This window comes from Bicyclus anynana, chromosome 18, assembly GCF_947172395.1.
Source record: "Bicyclus anynana chromosome 18, ilBicAnyn1.1, whole genome shotgun sequence".
Classification (NCBI taxonomy): Eukaryota; Metazoa; Arthropoda; class Insecta; order Lepidoptera; family Nymphalidae; genus Bicyclus; species Bicyclus anynana.
The window spans coordinates 1566367-1591659 of NC_069100.1; the positions used below are offsets into that span (position 1 = coordinate 1566367).

General features: G+C 38.0%; 1 protein-coding gene across 2 annotated transcripts in view; it reads left to right on the plus strand.

Moving 5' to 3' along the window:
• Positions 1-25293, plus strand: part of LOC112046073 (uncharacterized) — a 54605-nt gene that overhangs the window by 18544 nt on the left and 10768 nt on the right. For both annotated transcript variants that reach the window (XR_002886843.2, XM_024082549.2), the window contains exons 3-5: positions 19493-20678; positions 21834-22011; positions 24432-24657. Coding sequence is in view for 1 of the 2 variants with exons in the window: in XM_024082549.2 (XP_023938317.2) it covers positions 19493-20678; positions 21834-22011; positions 24432-24657 (1590 nt within the window). In the remaining variant the exon portion in view is untranslated. The remainder of the gene's footprint in view (positions 1-19492; positions 20679-21833; positions 22012-24431; positions 24658-25293) is intronic.

Here is a 25293-nt window from a genome sequence, read left to right on the forward strand (position 1 = left end):
CATTCGAAAACTTAAAATTAAAGTTACGAGAGTTCCAAACGCGCCTTGGTCCGAGAAGAGCCCACAACAAACTCAGCCAAGGTTTATTTTATTTTATTTTTCATAATAATAATATCTGAACGCTTTTTTAAGGCCCGTTAAAAAACTCTCGTGCGAATGAAGGCTAAGAGCTAAGTTAATCATCCTCGCCGACACGTACACAAGCGTACCTATCGTAGCGTAGCAATGCGTCAAGGGCTCCCATTTCGGGGCACATAAAACAATAATGATGTAAGAATAAAAAAGAGGTAGATAGATTAAATAAACCACATTCGATGTTTACAATAAGCACATGAAAATTATTTCAGAGGCATTGTCAACGGCGTGATGACAGTGCGGCGACTTAGCTCAGGTTTGCTAATAAGCATAGTTTTTTATTATTAGATTGGTTATACGCGCCACTTGCGGTCCGCGTATAACCAATCTACCTCTTATTTCTTCTAACAACATTGCTACACACTATCTATGTGCTATAAATCTATGTGCCTAAGCAATAGTGCGTTTTTCTTAGATGTACGGTAAAGAATTCATGAAGAATGTTAGGCTTCGGTTGTAATAAGCGTACAGACTGGGCCGTTTGTGTGTAAAATGTTTAAGCGTCATCGAAGTCTATATTATACATATAGTAGACAACACATGGTTTCACTCGCGTAGTTCACGTTACAATGGGAATCATCCTTATCAACCCATATGCGGCTCACTGCCGAGTTCGACTCAGAATGAGTGGGGTTAAGCCAATAGTCCACCACGCTGGCCCAATGTACATTGGGCTTCACACACGCAGAGGATTAAGAAAATTCTCTGGTATGCAGGATTCCTCACGATGTTTTTCCTTCACCGTTAGACACGTGATGTTTAATTTCTTGAAATTCACACAACTGAAAAGTTGGAAGTGCATACCCCAGACCGGATTCGAACCCACGCTCTCCGGAATCGTAAGGATCCGCTCCGGAGAGCGTGGGAATTTTCTTAATTCTCTGCGTGTGTGAAGTCTGCCATTCTGAAAGAAGACTCGAGCTCAGCAGTGAGCTGAATATGGGTTGATTATGATGAAGATATAGCCTATGACACTCGCAAATAACGTGGCTTTCTGTTGGTAAAAGAACATTTAAAATCGGTTCAGTAGATCCAGTGATTACCTCACAAACTTTACCACTTTATAATTTTAGTAGAGATGTGTTAAAATCGGTTAAGTTCAACGTTGTCGATAATATCCTCCCTCCCAAATAGTCGGCAGTGATTTGGTGGAGTATTTATAGTCGCGTGGCATTGGCCGTTAAATGCGAATATAATTCTGGATATTTCATCACCCCTGTACAGTGGCATGCACAAGACGTTGAACTAGGGTATGCACTATAAGTTGGAAAATTCCTTGTCCAAATATATATTCTGTGGTCCAATATAGGTTTGTATTCAGACCTAAGGGTAGGCAGTACATTTCTACATCTATGAAGTGCACGCCACTGCCCCTGTAAGTGTTCATTTACACGAGCTGCAGAGTTGCCGCTCGTGTAAATGAACCCTAAAGGTCGCCATTGACGGTCAATTATTCTCACGTTTCTGAAAAGCAAACGGCAGTACCCACGCGGCATACTATACAAGTCATGTACGCAGTGAACTACACACGATCAATTATAATCGTGGGTGCTACAGAAACGTGAGAATAATTGATCGTTTGTGGCTAGCATAACACGTTTGGACGGAAAAGGAATCTCTTTACTAATAACACAACAGTACATTATACTGAGACTTGGTTTATTAAATAGGTACTTATCATTTTAGAAAGATATACCTAATTATTATAAAAATTTTACCGCTTCAGCAGTGAAAGTTTGTATTTACTTAAACCATTTTAATAAAAAACATGTTTTTTGTACGATAAAAGTAACTCAGAAAACATAAGCACATTAATAGCTCTGCAAGTTTCAAAAATAACATCAAATACACGTTAAGATGGCGCTGGCTGGTGCCGGCGGTCAAGTAATCTATTAGAATAGAAAAGGACAGGACACGACACCTATAAAAGAGTTATTTCATGAATTCAAATTTTAACTATGCTTGAATGAACGTATTAAGAACTAAATAGAAATTCTATTCCAAATACCTAAGCCTAAACAACTCCACAGTTATTGGGCCGTAGGCTTAAAAAGAATGCTCGTTTTCAAACGCCAAGCTTTACCATGAATTAGTAGAAACAAATGGTAAAAAAGTAATCGAATTCAGCTACTCCACTGAGCGCACACATGCACAATTTTGTGTTTTATACCAAATATATAACTCGTATATATACAGTTTTCACAGTTCCTGAACACACAACTCTACATTTTATACAATAAATTAAATTAAATAACTTTCTTTGTTTACTATGCGACTTAATGAAATTAATACAATTAGCCGATTTTGTTCGCCTCAATTTTGACGCGCTAGTGACATATCTCTATTATAATATATATTTTGTGGTATAGTTTTTAAAGTGGGTCAAACAGGGGAACGTTTTTCCGAGATACAATTTGGTGTGTGGTAAATTGCGAGGGTGTTATTCTAACTACCGTTAGGATAACCGTTTATTTGATAACTAGCCGACGCAATGCGGTTTCACCCGCGTAGTTCCTGTTTCTGTTAGAATACGGGGATAAAATGTAGCCTATGACACTAACAAATAACGTAACTTTAGAGTGGTAAAAGAATTTTTAAAAATTGGTTCAGTAAATCCAGAGATTACCCCCTCTAACACCACCATATTATTAGTCTAGATATTCCCGAAAAGCGCAGCCTTGACGTCAGTATGTGGTTGGTACGTTGAAAAAAAATTGGCAATCGTGAGTACATACCTATTTATAATACAAAGTGAGCTAAATAAAATGTCTGTTTATCCTTTATAACTGTCTTATTGAAGTAAAAATATCACAGTTTCTGAAACGCAGGGTTATCGCTAGGGTTGTCGACTGCGAATTAGGTCATGCACGTATTTCTATTTGTATTATTGTTTCTTGCATTTATTTGTAAGCCACTCCAAAAATGTGCACTCTTTAATAAATTGTAATTAGTTTTAAATTATGTCAAATTAAAATATAAGAGTAATATTATAAAGAGTTAAAGTTTGTGATGTTGTAGGAGTAATCTCTGGGTCAATCGAATCAATTTTGTAAAATTCTTTCACCAAGAGGAAGCGATACCTACAAAGAAAAACATAGTATTTTTTATCCCCGTATTCCCACGGGAACTGGAACTACGCGAATGAATAAAGCGGCGTATCTGCTAGTTTGTAATAAAGATATTATTTTTATTACCCACAAGAAATCGTCAAATTTATTATTTCCTGAATGAATGGATGCTAAGCCGGTACTATACGTCACCTTTCTATACTAATATTATTAGGAGGAAAGATTTGTATTATTGTATGAAACAATTAAACTCGAAAACTACAGAACGGATTTTAAAAATTCTTTCAGTAATAGAAAGCTACATTATCAAGGAGTAACAAAAGCTATATTTTATCCCCGTATTTCCACGGGAATGGTAACTAATCGGGTAAAAACGCGAGGTTCTACTAGTCACAAATAAGCAGATCGATTTCCGTTAATACAGAAATGTAAAATGGAATGTGCCGATTTAATTCGCGACATTGGCAGCCCTGACCGTTGCCGATGCCAAAACAATAAAAGTAATTTGGAGGCACTCCAAAATAAGTAATAGGTACGTGCACTATCGATTTTCCGCGCTGAAAGTGCTCAAATTAGATTCTTAAGAGGAAGTGGCAGTAAGCACTAGGGATTAAATATAGAATATTGCTTTAATTATACAATAGGCTAGTGGAAAATTTTTTTTAAATGGTCTTACTTTGCCCATTATCGTTTTAATAGTAATATATCATATTTTTTTGAGTCGTGATTACACGAAAATTTCAATTTTTAAGACGTCAATATAACAAATTCCTTAACAAACGGAGCGTTTGACAAAAATAGTAGTTAACAATTAGTTAAACGTTTAAAACATCACATAATATTGTGACGTCGCAAAGTGACAAAAATGCTGTTGTCACAAGAACAACAGCATTTTCGACGTTTAGAAAATTTGAAAAATACACGATTTTTAAATTCATTTTTTTTTAAGAAATCCTTAACTTTTATTAATTAATATTGATATATTTCGGGCCCTTATTTTATGTACTACACGAAATTACCCTATAGAGTAAATATCACTTCTTTTGATGTGTCTGCGAATGAGAATATCACAACTGCTTTGTCGATTTGTAAATAAATAACAACCGCATTTTTTGTGTTCCGTAAAGCCAATTGTTAACTAAAATCAGGTCAGGTAGAAGTCTTGCATGTAAGCCTCTATAGCTCCACGATTAGGGGGTCGGACTTAATACTGAGAGGTCAAGGATCCAATGCTCGTCCGTTAGATAAATAAATACTTACAATATGAAAAAATATTGTTATTATCAACTGTCAACTATCACAGTTTATACCTGGTGACAGACGAACAAACGGATAGATAGGGAACTCTTAGTTATAGGGTCCCATTTTACTCTTTGGGTATAGAGTATAGAACCCTAAAAACATACATACAGCCGAACGTAGAACCTCCTCCTTTTTGGAAGTCGGTTAAAAATACTCAATCACTACCGGACTAAATGACAGGCGTTTGCATAAAAATTATATTAAATTACTTTCCTATTCTATACTAATATTATATAGAGATAAAGTTTGTTGTATTGTAGGGATTTCTGGGTCTAACTGCACCAATTTTAAAAATTCTATTGCCAGTCCCGTTCTTTGTAAATTGTCAAAGGCTATATTTTATCCCCGTATTCCCACGGTAACAAGAACTACGCAGGTGAAAAAGCGGGGCGTCTGCTAGTAAATAATTACATCATCATCAATACAAAATTAGGTCACCAATTTTTTGAAAAATAAAAGTGCCCTTGAGCAACACACGCTCGCGAGTTGCGACGCATTAGTTAAATTAACTCATCAACACGTGTACCTAATGTGTATGAAATATGACTTATGACCTAGTTGTGTTTCCAAGAAAACATTGTGTTCAAGTACTGTTTCTGGAAGCTTTATTATATGACATTTTAACTATAGGCTTACGTATGTGGAACAGTTAAAGAGGTAGAGGGTTTATGATATCTTTAAACCTTGGCTAGTTTGTTGTGGGCTTTTCTGGGGTCAAGGAAAACTCTATTGTAAGATTTCGACATTACCATAACATCATGACCATTCTTGTAAACTAAGACTACTAGAAATAAATGTATTAAAAATTTTATAACAGTGGTCTTATTGAGACTCCCTGCAGAAGGTCTGTGTCCATATTGATAAGTTGTCAAAAAACGCAGAATGCCTTAATTAAAATAGAACTATCGTTATAGTCGCGTTATATAACTTTTTTGAATGCTTTATGTAAAGAGCTAAAAATCTGCTCAAAAGAAGAACCTAAAAGAATTAGTATTTACAAGTTACAATCAGTAATTACCACAAACCAATACCACTTTTGTAGTAAAACGCTTTCCCAACTGAATAGACAGTTCTGTTAGATTCACTTTCTAAATGGAAAAAGAAATTCTATTTTAGAAAAAGAAAAATAATAATTTAGGTCTAAAAGAACTGTTGTTTAACCATAAATTTATTTAATTGGATTGGGCCAAGCCCGTACCTGCTAAGTGTAGATACTGCCGACGTTGTAATCTACCCAAGTTTAGGACCGGTGGGTCCGATAAATATTCTTTCTATAAGATGCCCGTACTTCGTCCGCAGGCAATTGCTTTTCATAAAACATCAAGACTTTTCGTGAAAACTACTTAAGCACTACCTTAAGAATAAATTTTTCAATAATTCTTTCTTTGTGCTATTAGCGTTGTCCTAATGCTTAGCGAAGTTTCTAATCAAAAAATATCTTAAAATTATATTTTTAACCATTAAAACCTCTAAATCTTCGTATTTAATTTAACAATAATTGTTTAATATGACATTTTAATTTTACACAGGTGCTAACAAGCAGAATCTCGTGGTTTCACACGCGTTCCCATTCCCGTGGTAATATTATGTATGCAAACATACAGATCTTTCCTCTTTATAATTTTAGTGTAGATTATCTCTGTTTTCCTATCGATTTTTCGTGTTACTTGAAAAATATGCTCAGCGAAATTGTTACTATACTATTTAATTAACAGTATATTCGTATATTAAAACTGAGTTATTAAGCGAAAAGCGCAGTCTTCTCTTAGGAGCGTTGCTCAATTATTGCTCTTATCCACAACAGGTGGAAAGGTGTGGCCATAGTTGTTTTATTGTGACGTCATATTTCTTATTGTCATTCTAAAATTAAACGCTAACTATAATACTTTAAGGTGCAAAGTCTATTGTGCTTTAAATATAATAGTGTTCGTGTGGAGCTTCGCAATTCGAAAATGGAATTCGCGATTTGACATTTTAAATTGCGTTCAGGAACGCGATGATGAAAGCATAGACAATTGATTTTATAGTGAAGGATAATTTTAATGGTTTATTATTTTTTAAACAGTCTACAAGTATTAATCGTTTTTTGGAGTATTGTCTGAAAAATGGATTTTTCAACAAAGGTTTTAGATGTAAAAAAACATCGCCTAATTCTCCGAGAATTTAAGCCAGATAATATTTTAAATGTACAAAGTTTTGTGTATGTTTTATTCAAACACACTTGCATGCATTTTTTTTACGGCCTCCGTGGCGCAGTGGTATGCGCGGTGGATTTACAAGACGGAGGTCCTGGGTTCGATCCCCGGCTGGGCCGATTGAGATTTTCTTAATTGGTCTAGGTCTGGCTGGTGGGAGGCTTCTGCCGTGGCTAGTTACCACCCTACCGGTAAAGACGTACCGCCAAGCGATTTAGCGTTCCGGTACGATGCCGTGTAGAAACCGAAAGGGGTGTGGATTTTCATCCTCCTCCTAACAAGTTAGCCCGCTTCCATCTTAGATTGCATCATCACTTACCATCAGGTGAGATTGTAGTCAACGGCTAACTTGTAAAGAATAAAAAAAAAATGCATTTTATTTGGTTAAGTTTATTTTGTTTTTAGCGTCCAAAAAGACTGTCCTAAAATAGACCGAATAGTTATGCCTTCTAAAAATCTGTCTTTATGGAAGGCATAACTATTCGGCCTTTGCAATCGTCCTAGAATTTGGCCCGATTTATCTGATATAAATTAATTATTCTATTTATATATATTTTATTAATTAGGCATAATATAATACTATTAGAAGATACTGTAGCGGAGTTGAAAAGCTTCGACCTTCACATATGATAATTGGCAGACGCGTGTGCAAACATGGGCGTATGGTTAACATCAGTGCTAGACACGCGGCTAATAAAGCTGTGTGTATACTCGTAATATTACGAACCTATTTTGAGAACTTTTTTGCTCGAGTAGTCATCATGCAAGCTGATAAAAAAATAGACAACACGATGACTATTATATTTGACTAGTAGACGCCGCGCGGTTTCACCCACGTGGTTCCCGTTCCCGTATATACGGGCCTTCCTCGATAAATGGGCTATCCAACACTGAAATAATTTTTCAAATCGGACCAGTAGTTCCTGAGATTAGCGCGTTCAATCAATCAAACAAACTTTTCAGCTTTATAATATTAGTATTTGATTTAAAATTAAAAAAAACTAATTAAACAAAACTGTGAAACCTTTTTTTTTTATTTACAAAAACGGAAAAGGCAATTTGACTATTTGGATTCATATTATTTGTTTTTTTATTAATTTAAAATAGAAATTAACCAACTGGATCTATGACTCATTTCTTTTTTCATGCTCGGTTGGAATGACAGTGCAGTGACGTCACATCTAAGTCTAGCTCTAGTAAAGTTAATGAGATATGATCATTTCACTGAGTTACTGTTAGAAGTACAGTCGAATACATAACTGTTACTGTAACGGATGTAATCTACCTATTTTTAAGAGACGTCTACAGTTGCTTGAATTATTTTTTTTATTAATACAAAGCAGGGCTTGAACCTATGAACTCCGGATTTTGAGCCCAGCCCCATAACCGTGAAGCTGTTGTTGCTTTCATTAAAAAATGTATGAAATGTATATTTTTATTTATTATTTGGTTTACTTTGAATCTGATCTATCATGTAATATGTATAGATTAGATTCAAAGAAAATCAAATCGCCTTCAAACTAAATATACATACCGCAGACAAATAAAATAAAATAAGCCTTTATTGCTGTTTTAAATTTTTCGTATAAGTACTAACAAAGTAGTAACAAAGTAAAAAAAGGGGTTAACAACTAGCTGATAAATTTGACTAACTGAAAATCGCAAGCGAACAAGCATAAATACAGATAAACTACATAACCAATTAAACACCTTTACTAAAGTCGGTTAAAGATAATAATACCTACTGTCGGCGACAGTACACAAAGCGATGACTGCAGATATCTTGGCCGAGCGCGGAAGTCGCCGTGACTGGCGCGGATTACCTACTTTCCAACGTTTTATTATATTATGTGCTCGATTGTACCGCGCACTCATGACAGTCATGACTGCTCATGTATGAGTTGTAGGTACAGGCTTACGTGATGACAACTTTGAGATCTTAAGCCACACTTGCGTAGGCAATTATAATTGCTCCACTCTAGCCAATATTGGTTAATCATGACTTCAAGTCTACGCGAAACCGGAAATAACGGAGGGTTAGGAGTTTAGACCAGCAGATCTGTTCACTAACTTTAGTGGATGAAAATTTTCCATTTGGAATCCGATAAGATTTCGACCAATCCTTCTCATGTCTACTTGTTAATCTCAAAGGGGAATGTCCATTCCTGACCCAGGCCTACCCTAACCGCCCGGCAATTTACTTATATAGGATCTGGTTAAGATCCTTATTGTACACCACTATTATCATCTCCAAATACTTTTACACGGGGGTATCTCTGGGTTGTATGGGACGTTGTATGGGCCGTTGGGCATTCTCCTTTTTAGCTATAACCACCATCTCCATGACCTTTATGCTCAATATGTATTTAGTTATTTACTGTTTATGTATTTCATAGTCGATATATGCTAACATGTTTAGACATTGGACACGATAGGGACGCACGCTTCGCCGCGCACGCCGCAAGTGTATCCTATCGGTGTGGTCCAAGACAAAGGATGCCGCGATTTTACTGCAGTATGCTTTTAGTAATAATTCTCCGACCGGAGTTGGGATGTTGGTGATGTTACATCTCGGAGAGTACGTGCAAGTGCGTCCATTGATACGTAACGGACGCATTGCATCAAACGGCATTTTAATTTTACGATAGTTAAATCCGATCGATGCCATGCGGATCAGTGGACGCACTTGCATGACTTTCTATACAAAGAATACTAAAATTCGCTTGATGCGATGCGTCCGTTACGTACGATGTGGATCTGTGGAGGCCTGCTTTGATTTATTGTTATAGAGTCAAACATTTTCACTAACCGCCAACATGCATTGAAGCACTGTGGTGGGTCTAATCTCCATATTATCTTCTTGTTTAAAATAAGTAGTTATTGATTATCACACTAATATTATAAAGGCGAAAGTTTGTGTGTTTAGCCCCCATGCGCACTAGCGTTTAAATATAGTATGAAGCGTTCAAATATAGTATGAAGCAAAATTTTGGTCTATTTCCAACGCCCAAAATTGAAAATGGAACATAGCTCCAAAAGAGCGTCGCGTTTTTAAAACGCTGAAGTGTTAACATATGCTTTGTTGTATTGTAATACATAGGCTACATTTCATCCCGGAAAAATCCAGGATTTGTGTACCCGCAGGATTTTAAAAAACTGAATTCCACGTGGACAAAGTCGCGGGCGTCCGCTAGTTGTTAAATACGCTCAAGAAATTCCTTTTATAAGTTATAATAAGTTTGTGTCTTATACCACACAAGGCTATGGTGTTGAGCTGCCACCTGTTGATGACGTCATTTCCCTTCACCGCCCTTTGTCCATGGTGTTCGAGGGCCCTTTGTTTGGGAATCAAGTACCTATTTGTTTACATTTTCAAAATGGCTTTTTTTCTTTTTGAAAATATGCAAATTCCTTAGTCGCCTATCATACTTACGTGGGTTTTTGGGTTGACAAACTTTGACGAATGTCAGACCTACTCCATCAAATGTTGACTCAACTTCAGAATTTGGGTAAATACCACTTTGTGCTTTTGTGGGACAAATATTGACCGTAAAATCGTGATTTTAAACATGATGTAACTTACTAGTCGACATCCCGCGTTTCATCCGTTTAGTTCCTGTTCTAGTGAGAATACGGGGATGAAATATAGTCTATGCCACACAAAAGAAACGTAGCTATCTATTGGTAAAAGAATTGTCAAAATCGGTTCAATAGATCCAAAGATTACCCCCGTACTACTCGTATACTACAAACTTTATCTCTTTGTAATATTAGTAGTAGTCTGGCAATCCCATGATATGCGGGCGACGGGGGAAAGACTGCGCGGGTGTGAAATCGTGCGTGCGGGCAAGTCAGGTGAATCAGTCGTGGGTTTTTCATTCATCGCTACCACGCCCCCCGCCCACGCGGACAACCGGGAGTGTTACGAACGAAGTTGTCAAGCTATGACAGCTCATACTAATATTATAAAGACTATTATAATATTAGTATGAGCTGTCATAGATAGTGGATATGACCTCTGCCTTCGATTCCGAAAGGTGTGAGTTCGAATCCCGTCCGGGGTATGCACCTCCAACTTTTCATTTGTGTGCATTTGAAGAGATGAAATATCACGTGTCTCAAAACGGTGAAAGAAAACATCGTGAGGAATCCTGCATATCAGAGAATTTTCTTAATCTGCGTGTGTGAAGTCTGCCAATCCGCATTGAGCCAGCGTGGTGGACTACTGGCCTAATCCCTCTCATTCTAAGAGGAGATTCGAGCTCAGCAGTGAGCCGTATATGGGTTGATAAGCACGATCACTTAACATAAGGTGATCTGCTCGCTAGCTTGCCTGCTGTTATAGTCACAAAAAAGCCCACATTGTGGGACAAAGATTAACCGTAAAATCGCGATTTTAAACATATTGTAAGTTATTATCACAGCATGTAGGTGGACATATGATACGATCGTCACGGTGTGTTGGTTCCGATACGTTGTTTTTGTACGTTTTATATGTGTGCCAGTGGGTTGAACGATTTACATATTAATATTGTTGTGAGTAAGCTTTTCGTATTAACGGATTGTGGAGAAACGATAAATCTCTGTTTTTATCTCTCTAGTATCTACTATCGACTATGTTTGGTCATGATATAGTCATCTTAGTTTATAGTAAACGTTTTAGGACAAAATTTTATACCATAATAGAAAGAATTACAACCTCTCTATAGAAAGGAGATTTGGACCTTTCAGCATTTTTTTTTATTTTTTTTATATTCTTTACAAGTTAGCCCTTGACTACAATCTCACCTGATGGTAAGTGATGATGCAGTCTAAGATGGAAGCGGGCTAACTTGTAAGGAGGAGGATGAAAATCCACACCCCTTTCGGTTTCTACACGGCATCGTACCGGAACGCTAAATCGCTTGGCGGTACGTCTTTGCCGGTAGGGTGGTAACTAGCCACGGCCGAAGCCCCCCACCAGCCAGACCTGGAAAAATCTCAATCTGGAGCCCAGGACCTCCGTCTTGTAAATCCACCGCGCATACCACTGCACCACGGAGGCCGTCAAATTTCAAAGTAAAATTGTATTTGTGTAAATGCTGCAACAGTCACTGGTGGACCAAATAAATAAATAAATAAATAAATAAAAATTAAAGGATATTTGGACCTTTCAGTATTTTGAGTACTTAGGTTTTTAGGCAAATTGAAAACTTGACTTATTCTTCTATAATATGTATTCTGCGCTATTACCTACTTCGCCTATACTACTCATACTAACACAATACTGACGGCCTCCGTGGTGCAGTGGTATGCACGGTGGATTTACAAGACGGAGGTCCTGGGCTCCAGATTGAGATTTTTCCAGGTCTGGCTGGTGGGGGGCTTCGGCCGTGGCTAGTTACCACCCTACCGGCAAAGACGTACCGCCAAGCGATTTAGCGTTCCGGTACGATGCCGTGTAGAAACCGAAAGGGGTGTGGATTTTCATCCTCCTCCTTACAAGTTAGCCCGCTTCCATCTTAGACTGCATCATCACTTACCATCAGACATCCTCTTCCTAACAAGTTAGCCCGCTTCCATCTTAGATTACATCATCACTTATCATCAGGTGAGATTGTACTCAAGGACTAACTTGTAAAGAATAAAAAAAAACCTGTACTTACTTGGGGTTAGTGGGCTAATTTGATTTGCATAAGATCTGAAAGTTTAAATTGAAAAAAAAAACAATCAATTAGATTACTTAGTCGGAACTTCGGCTTTGCCAGATGCTTGCAAAGCTATTTTGCAAAAAAAAAAACTAAACCCTGACTGACTTGTTTGATATTAGGGCAGTATGGAGATACAGGACAAGTTTTAGCTTGCCTCAAAAACTTACTCAGAAATTATAGATTTGATTGCGTTATTTAATTAAACACTTGTCTTGTTTCCTAGTCTATTTAGCATCGACCCACACACCTGATGTTAGTTCATCACGCAAATCGCCCACACACACTTAGCTATGTGTTCATTATAATTACTACTCCATAACTTAGCACACCTTACTCATGTCTGTTTACGGCTACCTCGATAGCGCAGCGGTTAACGGACCAGGTTCAGAGACGAGAGGTCTTGGGTTTGATCACCGACGGTTTGATTAATGTTGTACTTAATGCTAGCACATTGGAGCAGCGTGGTGAGTTTAAGCTACAAATTTCTTTTACTAGCGTAGTTCCTGTTCCCGTGAACGGGGATATAATATAGCCCATGACATTCGTTATTTTCAACAACAACACAAGAACTAAATCGGGTTATTAGTAAATCCAGAGACTACCTAGAGCACCACAAACTTTACCTCTTTAGAATATTAGTAAGAAGAGAGAGAGAGAGAGAGACCTAGCCCTTCAATGGACCACTGCTGAAGATGACTTAAGTCTCCAATCCTTAAAAACTCTTGTGTATTCGGAAAACGATCTGCATTTATAATAGTGTGGTCGTATCTAATCTTACAATATCACACATATTAGATATAAGTAATATCACATAATCTCGGAGGCACCATGATATCATGACATGACATGACTCACGAGTCAGTATGACTCATGGTACAGAGTATCTCCCGAACTTGACTTAGCGACCTTTTGACCAAAAACGTATGCGCAGTGTACATGTTACGGATCAAGTTTGAAGGCTGTGTAGAGTTTATGTTACCCGGTTAATCAACTTTTGTTATGTGTATACACACGGATAGACAGCCGGCTGTCGGAGCACCTATTAAAAAAGCTTAAAAGTGGATTTTTTTTATTCTTTACAAGTTAGCCCTTGACTACAATCTGACCTGATGGTAAGTGATGATGCAGTCTAAGATGAAAGCGGGCTAACTTGTTAGGAGGAGGATGAAAAGCTACACCCCTTTTGGTTTCTACACGGCATTGTACCGGAAAGAAGAATGCTAAATCGCTTGGCGGTACGTCTTTGCCGGTAGGGTGGTAACTAGCCACGGCCGAAGCCTCCCACCAGCCAGACCAGTACCAATTAAGAAAATCTCAATCTGCCCAGCCGGGGATCGAACTCAGGACCCAGTTTTTGACATGTCTAAGTGGGCTAAAATCAGGCACTACAAGAGTGTTAAGGGGCACAATTTTTGAAATAAATGTTTTTCCTTTCTTTCTTTTAACTATGATATATGGGTAGAATAAACTTGAAACTATTCCTAAAAATATATTCTATTCTGTTCTATTCCAAGAACGCCTCTTCAAACTCAGACTACATCGTCACTTAACATCAGGTGCCTAACTTGTCATAGAATAAATAAAAAAAACATTTTACATTAATTTGTTAGTTTATAAATTTACGATAATTTCTACTGGTAGTTACATCAGGACACGATATCGCAAGAAGCTTTGCTGTAATGGGCTACTACTAGACTGAAATATATATCAAAATATGTACCCGGTGTTTAATTATTGTTATCCAGACATTATGGAGTTTGCCTAAATTCTATTCATCTCCTGTAACATATACATACAGCCTTATTTGTAAATCCATTGTCATGTAGAAATGCATGAGTAATCAAGTTCTGTGGGTATGTTGCTAGCTTTTACGCGCTGGTTTGTCTGCAGCAATATACTTTAGTTTAAATTAGGTTATATAGCATAGATTTTTCTAGACTACCCAGCCCGGGTAGGCACTGTACGCTCTTCTAGGAAGGTAGAGCTATCGTGTGCCTGCGTCTTTGCCTGGAATAATTTTTTTAACGTCTTTCAAAAGGTTCCATACAGTCTGTATGTATGTTTTTTTGGATAAAATTTTAACAAAAAAAAAGTTTCACACACAGGAAATCACAAGCTAGTAAATTATTTTAATTTGATATAATTTAATTAAATGAATACAAACTTTTGTAAAACGTTTAACATACAGATTTAATTGAACAAAAACATTAGATTAATTTTATGTGTAGTGAAGCGTATTTTGTGCGAACAAGTACGTATAAAGCTTTGACTCTTTATGGATAAACACGCCATGTCGGAAATTTACAATGCTCTAGATATTCCATGAGATGCATTATCTGTGTACTTATGATGTGATGGTGATGAATAATGCATTTGAAACGTATTTACCATGTGCAACGAATTCCAGAACGTAGCTTTGTTTTTTTCTTCTTTGTACCTCAAAAGGAAATTAAAAACGGAATAAGTGCGAGTCGGATTGGCCTACCGGTTACGGTACGTAGGATCACGAATCGAATTGCGCTGTTTTTTGCCGAGCTTTTCCCGAATTCCAGACCTCTGACTGGTGTTTAGTTGTTGATTTAGCACTTTACTTTAGTTCTTTTTCAACGTGAAGTACCCAATGAGTCCCTTGAAATATGCGTTTTTTGTTGAGTAAACGATCGTTTTTTTTTTTCGTAGTTTTAAGTTTGATTTTTTCACAACTTCATGAAACCATAGACCTGAATATACGGTATACTTCACGGTAGAACTAAGGTTCAACTTGATACCTCCACGCACCTGAGCCCTTATATGATCAGTTTGTTTTCCGTTCGTCTGTCCGTCTGTCAAAACCTTTTACGGCAACCAGTCGAGATGAGATATAATTAAAATCATATACTTCCGCAAAAAACGTAAATATATTATTTCGATTCTCTTGAGTGTAGAGGCAATCAAAATTTATAGGGTATTTTCCGTTAACCTACAAGTTTTATTTGGCAAGCAATACCGCTTATGCGTGCTACAGACCTTCAGTTTTAACTGCACAGTTTTATCTAATCGAAACTTCAATCAAAATTATTAGAAAAAACTGTACCTACAGTTAGTACTGACGGACACTACATATATATAATATAATCGTCCATATATATATATGTATATGGACGATTTAACGAACAGTTCGAATTTTCAGAGTGCCTAGTGGGAGTTTTACGTAAACGTAAACGCGAATTTCTAAGGAAATAAAACAGTTGAGCAGTAGTGCCACTAGATGGCGATGTTTAAATTCCTTAGAAATTTGCGTTTACGTTACGCGATCGTCACAGTATGAAAACATTGAAAATTCCCACTAGGCAGGTTAAAACTGCAGGTCTGTAGCCTTAACGGCAAAATAACTTCAACCTGAGAAAACAGTTAATTTAAAATCACAGACAGACACTTCATTTTTATTTAATGCATTGAGTATTTTTGTACGTACTGATGTAATAATGATGTATCGAGATTGTAAGACTTTTCAAAAATTGTAATTTTAACTTGTACCTGGTCTGCTATTACGAATCTCTTAAAATAAAGAAAGTCCGACCCAAGATGTGAATCCATTATCCAGGACTACTTGATCCGTAACCACTACGCCATCGGGGCTTGCAAACCTAACCAGGTTGATTGTACAGAAATCGGTCAGTGAATTTGAACCGAATTGAAACCTCAGCCGACAATTACTTTCACTGACCTTCCGGCGGGCTGCTGGCAGCCGGCATTCCGAGCTACGTAACTGTACCGTGTGGAGTGCCTATGGGTTTAGACTTACAGTGAAATTCTTAGACGTTGTAGGGGCACCCCCAGGGGACCATTCACCCGCTGAATGTCGAATTTAATCTCTATTTGTTTGAGAATTTGATAGTTAGCAGGGATCAGGGTAAATGATCCTTTGGGGGTGCCCCTACAACGTCTATGAATCCAGTGTTAGAGCGCTCATTATAGGTTTCTTAACCTCATTTTTCGATATAAGTAAGGTTATGTCTACGATTTTTAAAGAACAATTATATTTTTTGTTGTAATAATAGAAAGATCATTTTTTTATTCTTTACTAGCGGACGCCCGCGACTTCGTCCGCGTGAAATTTAATTTTTCATAAATCCCACGGGAACCATGGATTTATCCGGCATGAAAAATAGTCTATGTGTTAATCCAGAGTAAAATCTATTTCCATTCCAAATTTCAGTAAAATCGCTTAAATAGTAGCGGCGTTATAGAGTAACAAATATCCAAACAAGCATCCATACAAACTTTCGCGATTATAATATTAGTAAGATAAGATAAGTTAGCCCTTGACTACAATCTCACGTAATGGTAAGTGATGATGCCATCTAAGATGGAAGCGGGCTAACTTGTTAGGAGTAGGATGAAAAATCTAACCCCTTTCGGTTTCTACACGACATCGCACCCTAACGCTAAATTGCATGGCGGTACGTAACCAGAAACATAAACCCACCAACCCATATTGCAGCAGCGTGGTTGGTCTAATATCCTTGTTTCCTCTCCTTTAAAGACGGAGGCACGACCCTGTTGAGAGCCATTAGTATGATATTGATGATGTTAAATATTCTTAAAAAAAAAAAAACAATTTCAATACAGTTGCATCAACACCGCAAGCAGCAATACATACGGTCAATTAACAATTCTATATAATCACTCAATTCTGACTTCCGCACTGTTCACTCGACGAGTGTGAGTGTGAATGAGTGACGCGGACAAGTGCGTTCCAGATAACACTCATTTCCTACACAGTGCACTCTATTTCGTAACTATGTTTCGTTGATTCGGAAAAGCTTGCTCTGAGATTTACATGAAAGTCATGAAATTCAATTCTTTATTTGCTGAGATAACATACAATCAAATGTATTCAACCATTTCTGTCATACAACAATTTATATTACAAATACAATGTTATTGACAAAACATAAAAAAAAAATTCAATAGCAAATGATTAAAAAAAAAATATAAAAATTAAATGAAAAGTTAAAAATTACAATCTGTGCAGGTACGAGTACTTATGTCAAATAATAATAATTATTAATAATAGAAAACTATAATTACAATGTCATAGGATAAACATAATTAGTAAATAAAAACAAAAAAGATATATATTATTTAATACTAAAAATGTCACAATACATGGTTTTTTATTTACTTTTTTATAATAAAAAAGCTCTAGTTGAATAAAATCCATAATTAATGAGCCACTTTCTAAGTGCAGGTTTATTAAATCTTTTATAGGGCAATAATTTCATGTTTTAGGCAAGGAATTAAATATTTTAATACCCATACAATGGCAACTTTTGTTGCAGTTCTGGGAAATCTGCCCAAGACTAATTTTTGGGGATGTCTTAAGTTTCTATTGTTTTGGTCCTGTGCCATCATAAACAGATTCATATTAGATTTAACAAAAAACGCTAATTGAAATATATACAGGTAAAGCAGAGTTAAAACTTCCATTTTTTTTAAAAGAGACCTACAACAATCAGTAACGAAACATCCAAATTTGGCATGAATACACTTTTTTTGTGCATGAAGGCTCTTTCAAATTCACATGAATTACCCCATAATATTATATGAAAGTATAGCACGCGGCCTTTATGTTGACCTACGCGCAGAAGCGATCTTTTTAAGAAATTAAATATCACGTGTCTCAAACGGTGAAGGAAAACATCGTGAGGAAACCTGCACGCCAGAAAATTTCTTAATTCTCTGCGTGTGTGAAGTCTGCCAATCCACATTGGGCCAGCGTGGTGGACTATTGGCCTAACCCCTCTCAATCTGAGAGGAGACCCGAGCTCAGCAGTGAGCCGAATATGGGTTGATGATGATGATGATGATGATGACGCGCAGAAGCACATTTTCAGATGTTAACGACGTACGGACGAGTAACCATAGCAACACCTTGACGACATTATAACCCGTGCGCGTTAACTTGACACCTAGCCACCAGACACATCCATACAAACACAGTATAAACATCATTCGAGCCAGGTGTCAAGTTAGTCCGCACGAGCTGTACAATCGCGAACGAAACTTTCAATTGTTTAACACTAGCGGACACTCGCAACTTCAACAGGTATTCAGGTTTCCTCACGATGGTTTTACTTCACCGTTTGAGACACGTGATATTTCTTAAAATGCACACAACTGAAAAGTTGGTGGTGCATGCCCCGGACCGGATTCGAACCTAAACCCTCCGGAATCAGAGGTAGAGGTCATATCCTATCACGACTATTAGGTATATATATAAATATAATAAGTTGGTAGGTAGGTTCACTGGCATGGTAGATCGAATCTGCGGTCAATGGACTGAGAGAATTTATATCGCGTTTATTGTTTAGAAATCACGATTGTTTCTCTTATTTTATGATTTGGTAAAACTTTGCTTTCGAGTTATTTAGAATTTCTTTTTATTTTATTCATATTTAGGAAGTTTAAAAACTTTAGGTATGATGTACAAATGAAGAATAAATAAAATAACAATACGGATGCTGGTACTAAAACAAGTAATATCGTAACCTACAAAATCGAGGAAAGTAATGTTATGTAATCAATACATTATGTAAAGATGTTAAATATTTTTAAAATGATTTGTACATAATTGGAACTTATATTTTTACATTCGAATTTTAAAAAACAGACTCATACTTATTTTTCATATTTTACCCCCATCCTCCTATCTCTTTATGACATGCGTCCATAAATCCGCACCGTACGCATCGAACGTATTTTAGTATTATTTGTATAGAAACTCATACAAGTGCATCCACTGATCCGGATCGTACGGATCGCATTGATCGAATAGATTTTATCTACCGTGAAATTAAAAATCCGTTGGATGCGATGCGTCCGATACGTACGATGTGGGTCTGTGGACGCCTGCCATAAAGTAAGCATATGTCACTCCTCATGTGTCTAACTATAATATACAAAAATGTAATGCCATTGAAACAAGGGCTATATTACTTTAGGGTTTAGGGAAACCGAAACTCATACAAAACTTAGTGCAATAAATCGTCTCTACAAGAATTTTTCGTTTCAATATATTAGACCACCAATTAAATCACGACTATTTTTCTTGTTACAGGACTTGATACCGCCACAAGACACGGAATCTTACTTACTAAAAACGCAAAACGCCATCACCAACCTTCAAGCCAAGCTGCACTCCTCGCGGAATCCCACCATCACGACCATGACGAATATCCCCAGCATTCCAAACGCACTCACCACCAGTCTACTCAGCGAGAAGACCCTAGTCTCCAGGCTTCCGCTGTCTCAGCTCAGCCGATCCAATTCACTGAACTACCGCCTCAGAAGAAAAGACACTTCAGGCGATAGCAGCCCGCTAAGAAGTCCAGGACATTATGTAATAACAGGGTCGTCAAAAACACCAGAAACAACAAAAGTTCTAATAAACACAGCGTCCAAATCTCTGGACCAAGAAACGAGGGACGTCCGCCACGATTCCAACATGAACAGTCCTAGCTCAGACAGGGGTTTGCTTAGCAATAGTTCCGATGACAAAACCCTATCGAACAGGCCACAATATGACGTAGAAGCTATTCTGTCGCCGCACAGAAAAACGCACTCAAGGCACAGATCCTTCGACAGAAACCCGATAGAAATCACAAGCGATTTGAACTTGAACAACGCGCAACCTGTGTGCCTTAAGACAGTATTGAAAAACAACGCGTTAGAGGTGAAATCCTACAGAATCGATCCAACCCGTTACCAAGGAGACATCAAGAAAATTCACCAAAGGGTGTACAGTGACAGAGCGAGAACTTTCAACCCTCCAGCGTTTGGCTCATCGATCAAACGGTCCAGCTCCTTCAACACGGTCAACAGAAACAATAACATAGATCCGAGGTTAGTTTCAAGGAGATCGAGCGGTCAGTCTGAGGAGTATAAGGATTCGGATGAATCTGACAACGGGTCGTTCGACAAATCTCAGGATGTCAGATTCAAAAGGCCGTTGCATAGAGGGAGAGTTGAGGTGGTTCCGTCCAATTCGCCGAGATGTCCGAACACGCCGGAAATGCAGAGGAAATTCGGACCGGGGTTGGTTAGGAACTCCGTGAGAGTCACCACCAAGGAGCGCGGGCTGAACACGAGAATGTCTGAGCCGCCTGTGGCCAGGGAGGACAGGAGTAAGCCAGCTAGTCATCAGAGTAGAAGGATATCAGAACCCACGAGGCAGGCGGTTTTGAATAGGCTCACCAAATCGAGGTCTTCCACTAGGGAAGTCCATCCGAAGATTCAGGATAAAGGTAAGATGATGTTTATATTGTAAACCTGTTTATATTGTGACCTAGTACTAAAATAATGGACGCCCGCGACTTCGTCCGCGTGGAAATGGATGTAAACTTTCAACCCCTATTTCATCCCTTTCTATTTGTAATTTTGCATGTTTTATACATAATAAATAGTCCACTAATCACATGCAAAACTATAACTCAAAACATGAACGATTTATGTTAAAAAAAACATCAATTTTTCAAAATTCTTTCCCTAAAGGGTTAAAAAGGGTTTAACCCTTTAGGGATAGAATTTTGAAAAAATCTTTAATGACATTATTTTTAGTATTTACATACCAATTTTTTCCTACTAAGAAACTTGAAAAACAGGTTGATCACATCATTCATCTTCAAAAGGAGACCTTCAGAACTTGTAGAAGAAATTTTCCTTATTGTACAATTTTTACGTTTACGTGCCTGCACTACTTAAAATCCTTGTGCATACCACTGCTTAGCGGCGTAACAAAATATGTACTAGTACTTACGACGAGGTCTTTCATTAAGAGTCCTACTTGTCCATACGCAGTACGATTGTCAGCGAATTCTCAACAATATAATGAACCGATAGCAGCATCGAATCGATTATGTTCAAGGACTCGAGAAGTGGTTGTTACGGTAGCCATTGTCTTGAAGTCTTTGTTAAATTGAGGAGTATAGTTCCTTGTTGTTGTTTTGTTATCTCTACTGTTTCAAAATGGCGGACTATAAAAATTAACACTGCTTCGTTCAGCTTTTGAATATTGGACATGTAATTTACAAGAGCATGGCCAGGATTCTTTATAGATATGTTAAGTAGATGTTTATCATTATCAACCCATATTCGGCTCACTGCTGAGCTCGAATCTCCTCACAGAATGAGAGGGGTTAAGGCAATAGTTCACCACGCTGCCCAATGCGAATTGGCAGACTTCACACATGCAGAGTATTAAGAAAATTCTCAGGTTTCCTCACGATGATTTTCCTTCACCATTTGAGACACGTGATATTTTTAATTTATTAAAATGCACACAACTGAAAAGTTGTAGGTGCATAACCCGGACCGGATTTGAACCCACACCCTCCGGAATTAGAGGCAGAGGCCATATATATCCACTGGGCTATCACGAATATTTAATTTAATAATTCCAGGCCAAAAGAAACCGAGCCAGCACAGATCGTCCTCCGCCCTCGCGTCCAAAGAGCTGGAGTTCTCCAACTGGAAGAAGAGATCCTCGTACGATCCCATGAAGGCGGCGCAGGAGGGCAGGAAGAGACAGCAGATAGCACGGCGACCCGAGTGCAACAAGGACGACCTTAGTTCGCCGAGGTAACTCCTCTTTAAACTCTTTTTCCAAGAAGATACTTTAATGAAAACCCTGTGCCACGATATACTTTATCTAATATATAAAATTCTCGTGTCGCGGTGTTCGACATTGAACTCCTCCGAAACGGCTCGACCGATTTTGATGAAATTTTTTGTGCATATTTAGTAGGTCTGAGAATCGGCCAACATCTATTTTTCAAACCCCTAAATGTTGAGGGTAGTCCACCCCTAAATTTTTTTTTTATTTTTTAGGCAAATTTTTTTGTTTTTATTTTTTTATGACACAGCATACAAAAATACATACAACCCTAAATTTTCACCCCTCTACGATCAACCCTTATATTTTATTTGTTAATTAAAAACTATACATACAAATGATTTGTAACTAAAACGTAGTCAATTTGAGCTTTATTGTTATTGTATAAAGTTCATATTAATAATAATTAGAAAACGGGGTAGGGGTAGGGTAGGGGTAGGGTAGGGTAGGGGTAGGGTTGGGGTAGGGTAGGGTAGGAGTAGGGTAGAGGTAGGGTAGGGGTAGGGTAGGGGTAGGGTAGGGGTAGGGGTAGGGTAGGGGTAGGGTAGGGGTAGGGTAGGGGTAGGGTAGCGGTAGGGTAGGGGTAGGGTAGGGGTAGGGTAGGGTAGAGGTAGGGTAGGGGTAGGGTAGGGGTAGGGTAGCGGTAGTTGAAAGTTTACATCGAGTTTCACGCGGACGAAGTCGCGGGCATCCGCTAGTAATACTATAAAAAATTACCTAAATGTTTAGTAACCCCAGCTCTATCTTCCAGAAAAAGTCCGTTTATAATTGGTTCTGCCTGGACAAACAGGTGGACAAAAATTAAAAAAAAATCATATGTTTAGTATTGTGTAAACTGTTAAGAACTTGAAACTTGAGAAATAACAGTTATTTTGAAATTACAGATAGACACTTCAATTTTATTTATATGTGTCTTATATCCTTTTATATAAGAAGAGAGGCCGGACTCTGCAGTGGGTCAATATAATGATTATATAATGATTTATTTATTTTGCTATCATCCGCGAAAATTCGGCGAACCCATGCGACAACGTCACACAGGTCCGACAAAATACTCTCTACGTACGTTTCACCCCGAAACCGGAGCATCCTCAGGAGATGTTGACTCTACAACGTGCAATTGCAAAGTAAGTATTTTGTCGGACCTGGGTGACGTTGTCGCATGGGTTCGCCGAATTTTCGCGGATGATAGCAAAATAAATAAATCATTATATAATCATGATGAATTTCCGCAAAGTAACGCCTGCTTCTATCCAATATAATGATGTTTTATCAACAAAATTATTAAAAAAAATTATAGTAAAAATGATACATAATGATAGGTTTATTTAAAAGGAATCTCAAGCAAAGCTATACGAGTAGAATTAGACAGAATGTCTTACGTAATGAAAGTAAATGAAGTCAACTAATTAGCTCACGGCTCTGTAACAAGATTACAACTAACTACTGCGGCAATATTAATGGGATTACAATACTTAGGATATCCGACCTGAGACTATAATCTCAGGAACTAATTTAGAGGCTAACTTAGTTTGCCTAACGACACCTACAGTTGCCAGTTGTTCATTATGGTATAAGTCTTTTTTTTTTATTCTTTACAAGTTAGCCCTTGACTACAATCTCACCTGATGGTAAGTGATGATGCAGTCTAAGATGGGAGCGGGCTAACTTGTTAGGAGGAGGATGAAAATCCACACTTTCGGTTTCAACACGGCATCGTACCGGAACGCTAAATTGCTTGGCGGTACGTCTTTGCCGGTAGGGTGGTAACTAGCCACGGCCGAAGCCTCCCACCAGCCAAAAAGTTCTAGAGAGGAAGAGAGAACATTTAGTAACTTACTTATTTCAGCCACCAATCTACATAGCTGGTATATGTAATACATACAGTATTAACGGCATGATGGCGTGCCTCAAATTGATGTATACAGGACAGCACTGTTCTTGCATGGCCTCAAAGTGATGCTCTGTTTTAAGGCAATAAAAGTAATATAAGTTGATGGATGGAGGACAGTATTGTTCTTGTAAGGCCTGTAAAGTGATGCTGTTTTAAGGCTATAAAAACTTTATAAATTAAATGGCTCACGGCATTTTATTGTCTTGCATTGCCTAGCTTGCTGTTCGCGACATATATCGACATAATATGTCATGAAGACAAAGTGACATATTGTCAGATTGACAGAAAAGGCAATATTTATGTTTCGGCTATATTAGTTGATTCGTCTTCACGAGATAATGTCGTGGTCAGAAATATCTTTAAACCCACAAAAATATTATTACAATGTAGCTGGTAGTTTCTGAGATTAGCACGATCAACCAAATAATTAAACACACTTTTCGGCTTTATAATATTAGTATAGATTTAAATTAAAAATATTCTCCATTCCAGCCATTCCTCACCAGTGCACAGATCCCAGTCGTTCCACACCACCAACATAGCGGACCTGACCCTGGACTACTCCTCCGAGGAGACGGAGGACGACCAGCTCATGTCCACGCTGCCCGTCGACCCCATGATCACCTCCACGCACTCCGACATCCTGGACTTGAGGAAGGATCTACGGAGGCAGGTCAATGATGTCGTGCTGGCCAGAGACTATGTCACCAACTTCCATGTAAGTTTACAAATTATCAAAACACGTAACAAAAGGTTTTTTTTTTATTCTTTACAAGTTAGCCCTTGACTACAATCTCACCTGATGGTAAGTGATGATGCAATCTAAGTTGGAAGCGGACTAACGTCTTTGCTGGTAGGGTGGTAACTAGCCACGGCCGAAGCCTCCCACCAGCCAGACCTGGACAAATTAAGAAAATCTCAGTCTGCCCAGCCGGGGATCGAACCCAGGACCTCCGTCTTGTAAATTCAGCGCGCATATCACTGCGCCACGGAGGCGGTCAAAATTTAGAATACGATGATCTGATGTGCACTGCGAAGTTATGGAATGCTCTTCCAGCTTCCGTTTTCCTTGCCACCTACAACATGGGTATATTCAAGTCAAGAGTGAATAGACACCTTCTAGGCAAATGCGTTCTGCCATAGGCTGCTTCATTGCTTTCCATCAGGCTTGATTGCAGACGTTGGTCTGTATATATAAAAAAATAAATATGTATTTAAAAACGCCTCATGCCTGTATGGGTAGGCAAAGACTTATTACAATCCTTTCTACCTTGCTTCTACAATCCTTTCATAGTTTTCCATTTCAAGTTTGTCGACATGGCCTTTATTATGATCATTCTTGAAACTATTCCAA